This window comes from Trypanosoma conorhini, assembly GCF_003719485.1.
Source record: "Trypanosoma conorhini strain 025E chromosome Unknown Tco_14.4_contig_00708, whole genome shotgun sequence".
Classification (NCBI taxonomy): Eukaryota; Euglenozoa; class Kinetoplastea; order Trypanosomatida; family Trypanosomatidae; genus Trypanosoma; species Trypanosoma conorhini.
This window is the reverse complement of record NW_021704749.1, coordinates 5727-9637: the sequence shown is the minus strand read 5'-3', so window position 1 is coordinate 9637 and position 3911 is coordinate 5727. Positions and strand designations below refer to the sequence as shown.

Below are 3911 nucleotides of genomic sequence, written 5' to 3'. Positions count from 1 at the left end.
GGGTTCTGCTCGACATCCCCGCTAATGAGCAAGAGGAGCCGGCAAACACTACAGAGAGCACGTTTGCACGTGCAGGAGAGCGTTCTTCCACTTTCATTCACCCCAGAGCGCCGGGGAGATGCTGCTTGCTCTCTCTCTCTGGTTGCCGATAACATGCCGCCGCCCCAGTCAACAGCGACTGAGTGTAATGCGGGCTCTTGGCTTCCCCCTGGACGGGGCACTGGACCCTGGCACCACGGTGAGGTGGCCGGCATCGCCAGGGGCGTGCACTGTGGCTCGCTGACCTAAAGCCGGGGACACGGCTTGCAACCGTTATTTTCTTGTTGTTTTCCTTAACTTCATTTTTGTCGCACACCTCCTACTCCCCCCCCCCCCCACTGGCCCGCGCTCGGGCACACCATTGTTGCGCGCCGCCCGCCGGCGCAGACGCTCGGGCAAAGCGGCTGCCGTTTACGCCAGCCGCTGCTGCTTCCATGTGTGTGTATTGCCTTCCCCTTCCCCTTCGCTCTTCTTCCTCTTCTTCCGCAACAGCAAGCTAGGCAGCGCACACGCGTTCCGCGTTCTTTCAGTCGTCCCTTTTTTTCCTTTCCGTTTCCTACCGCTCTTGACCATGGCCGTCGTCTACGAGGGGCAGCTCAAGGGGCACCGCGGCTGGGTGACCTCCCTCGCCTGCCCGCAGATCCCTGAGACGTACATCAAGGCGGTGTCGACCTCCCGCGACAACACGCTCATCGCGTGGGGCGGCAACCAGGACCGCAACAGCGAGGAGTGCGAGTACGGCTTCCCGGAGCGCCGCCTGGAGGGCCACAGCGCGTTCGTGTCGGACGTCGCCCTTTCGAACAACGGCGACTTCGCCGTCTCCGCCTCGTGGGACCGCTCCCTGCGCCTGTGGAACCTGCAGAACGGCAGCTGCCAGCAGAAGTTCCTGGGCCACACCAAGGACGTGCTCTCCGTGACCTTCTCGCCGGACAACCGCCAGATCGTCTCGGGCGGCCGCGACAACGCGCTGCGGGTGTGGAACGTCAAGGGCGAGTGCCTGCACACGCTGAGCCGCAACGCGCACACCGACTGGGTCAGCTGCGTCCGCTTCTCCCCGTCCCTCGAGGCGCCCCTCATCGTCTCCGGCGGCTGGGACAACCTCGTCAAGGTGTGGGACGTCGCCTCCGGCAAGCTCCTGTCGGACCTGAAGGGCCACACTAACTACATCACCTCCGTGACGGTGTCCCCCGACGGCTCCCTCTGCGCCTCCTCCGACAAGGACGGCGTTGCCCGCCTGTGGGACCTGACGAAGGGCGAGGCCCTTTCCGAGATCGCGGCCGGCGCGCCCATCAACCAGATCTGCTTCTCCCCCAACCGCTACTGGATGTGCGCCGCCACGGAGAAGGGCATCCGCATCTTTGACCTGGAGAACAAGGACGTCATCGTCGAGCTCGCGCCGGAGGCCCAGCAGAAGAGCAAGAAGACCCCCGAGTGCGTGTCGATCGCCTGGTCCGCCGACGGCAACACCCTGTACTCCGGGTACACCGACAACGTCATCCGCGTCTGGAGCGTCTCCGAGCATGCGTGAGCGCCGGCACCCGCCCTGTGCGGGGCCAACGCGACGCAGCGCCGCTTCTGACCGTGAGCTGCTCTGTTTGTGTGTGTTTGTGTGTGCGTGCGTGCGTGTGTGTATTGGCTTGTGGGGCGTGCACTGTGGCGCGCTGACCTAAAGCCGGGGACACGGCTTGCAACCGTTATTTTCTTGTTGTTTTCCTTAACTTCATTTTTGTCGCACACCTCCTACTCTCCCCCCCACTGGCCCGCGCTCGGGCACACCATTGTTGCGCGCCGCCCGCCGGCGCAGACGCTCGGGCAAAGCGGCTGCCGATTTGACTGTGTCTAGTGTCTCTGTTGCATTTTGTGTGTGTGCTTTTTTGCCCCGATTTGTTTTGAAATGTAAGGTACGCTTTGAGTAGAACTTTTCGTGTTTGTGTGTGTGCTAAGTTGCAAGTGCTAATCGACCGGTGCGACGTTGTAGGTATGCTGCGACGGGGCAAGGCATGGCTGTCCACGGCGGCGCCCAAAAATCCTGCGGCGGCGAGTTCTCCTATGGTTGCCCTGGCGTGGTGCGGTCCCTTTACCGCATGCTTCTGCGGGAGGCTGTAAAGCTAGACAATTCCGCAGTGTCAAAGACGCTCTTTCCGCTCACGAAGGAGCTGCAGGCGATCACGAAAAGTCACGGGCCGCTGTATGTCCCCAACGGTGTAAAGTACGTGGACGTTCTGCGCGAGGTGTTTCACGATGCTCAGTCGCAGGCGAACGTGAATTTGGCCTTTGACACCCTCACCCGCATGCGGGCACACAACGCGAAGGTGACTGCCAACGTCCCCTTCTTTATGAAGGACCACACCAATCTCCTCAGCACGATGGAGGCGTCGCGGCCCAAGACGGGCAGCTACCGCGCCGAGACTGCCGCGTGCGCCGTGCAGAATGGGCCCAAGTACGCGCCCCTAGTTGGCTCAGCCTTTGCCGTCCCCACGAAGGTGGTGCTGCGGCAAACACGCACAGTTGACCTTGCCGAGGGGGCTGCCTTGGTCGCCCATCCTCTCTCCTCAACGCATGTGGATCGTCGCGTAATGTTGATCACCGAACGCAATCCGCATGTCACCACCGCCGTTGTTTTAGATATGCTGTTTACTTACCCCCTGACTCGCGGAAATCCCATGTTCCCCGAGGTTTTTTGGGGCCATGAGGTGCATGATGGTGGCTCTTCGCAAATTGGATTCACCATGCCACCCACAGCGCAGATCAGCATCTTGCACACGACGGAGCCTCCGACGGGGCCCGCCTCCCCGCAGTATTTGGCGTGGCTCAAGTGGAAGGAACGCAAGGCGAAATTCAGGGCCGCCGATACGCCCTCAGAACATCACTCGCTCCTCTGTAAACCGTTGATCCGCGGTGGGGTCTTGGAGGACGGCACGGTGGAGCCCACGCTGTACCTCTCCAAGGTGGAGGCGCTGCCCTACTTGGCCCAGCTCGTGCCAGGCAAGCCGCGGTCCTCCCTGCGGGTGTACTGGGGCAGCATGCGGTGGCCGACGCAGCAGCTGGAGACAGAGGTTGCCAATGCGCACTGGATTCCAGTGAAGCTTTCTCCGTCGTTTTTTTGTCCCTTTCCACTGCAGTCGGAATCGAGGAACGTGGACGAGCGGTTTCCAACGAAGGAGGAGCTGGAGGAGGCAAGATCGATGCGTGAGCGCCGCTACGGCGTGGATGTGTCGCTGCCGCAGGTTTTTCCGCCAGATCAAATTATGCGTCGACGCGAGTGTCTGTGGGATCAAATCATGTACTGCCTTGGGGGCGAGTTCAGTGCCTTGGTGGGCTGCGTGAACCCGTTTTCGGGGACGGCGCGGGGAGTGCTGCCGCTGGAGGTCGCCGCGCCGTCCGTGATGAGTGCCGCGCTCTCCGCCGAGGACGCGGGCGCCCTCGTCGCGGAGGAGGCGGAAGACGACGAAGACGACGACGGGAGCGACGAGAGCGACGAGGGCGACGACGATTTTGCGGTGAGCGACGCGGCGGCGGCGGCGGCGGACGATACGGCGACGGTGGGAGGCGACGGCGCCGCGGCCCCGCCCACGCCGCCGGAGGGTGGCGGCGCAGGCGGCGGCGACGATAAGAAGAAGAACTAAACCCGCGCCGCCGCCCCGACGAAGCGGGGACAGACGGCGGAGGAAGAGCCCGCATCTTTTTTTGTTCCAACACGCCCGTTGCGCGGAGCACCACCAGAAGGAAACAAGTAAAAGGAAAATATAATAAAAAAAAGTCAAGCGATAAGGGGGGGGAGGAAAAGGAGCAAATAACCGCGGCGAGGAAGCTGGTTCGATGCGTCATATTTTGGCCTGCCGGGGCCCGCGCGCGCCAACGAGCAATGGGTC

The 3911-nt window shown here is 62.4% G+C and overlaps 2 protein-coding genes across 2 annotated transcripts, besides 2 other annotated features; both read left to right on the top strand.

Moving 5' to 3' along the window:
- Window positions 1–488: 488 nt before the first annotated feature.
- Window positions 489–524: a sequence feature (GA-rich).
- Window positions 525–610: 86 nt separating this feature from the next.
- Window positions 611–1567, top strand: Tco025E_08150 (activated protein kinase C receptor; the record flags this gene model as incomplete). The annotated part of the gene is made up of 1 exon (XM_029375005.1): window positions 611–1567. The coding sequence occupies one exon, from the start codon at window positions 611–613 to the stop codon at window positions 1565–1567; it is 957 nt and encodes a 318-aa protein (XP_029225133.1).
- Window positions 1568–1631: 64 nt separating this feature from the next.
- Window positions 1632–1670: a microsatellite.
- Window positions 1671–2039: 369 nt separating this feature from the next.
- On the top strand, window positions 2040–3665 carry Tco025E_08149 (uncharacterized protein; the record flags this gene model as incomplete). The annotated part of the gene is made up of 1 exon (XM_029375004.1): window positions 2040–3665. One exon carries the CDS (start codon window positions 2040–2042, stop codon window positions 3663–3665), a length of 1626 nt encoding a protein of 541 aa, XP_029225132.1.
- Between the last annotated feature and the right edge of the window lie 246 nt (window positions 3666–3911).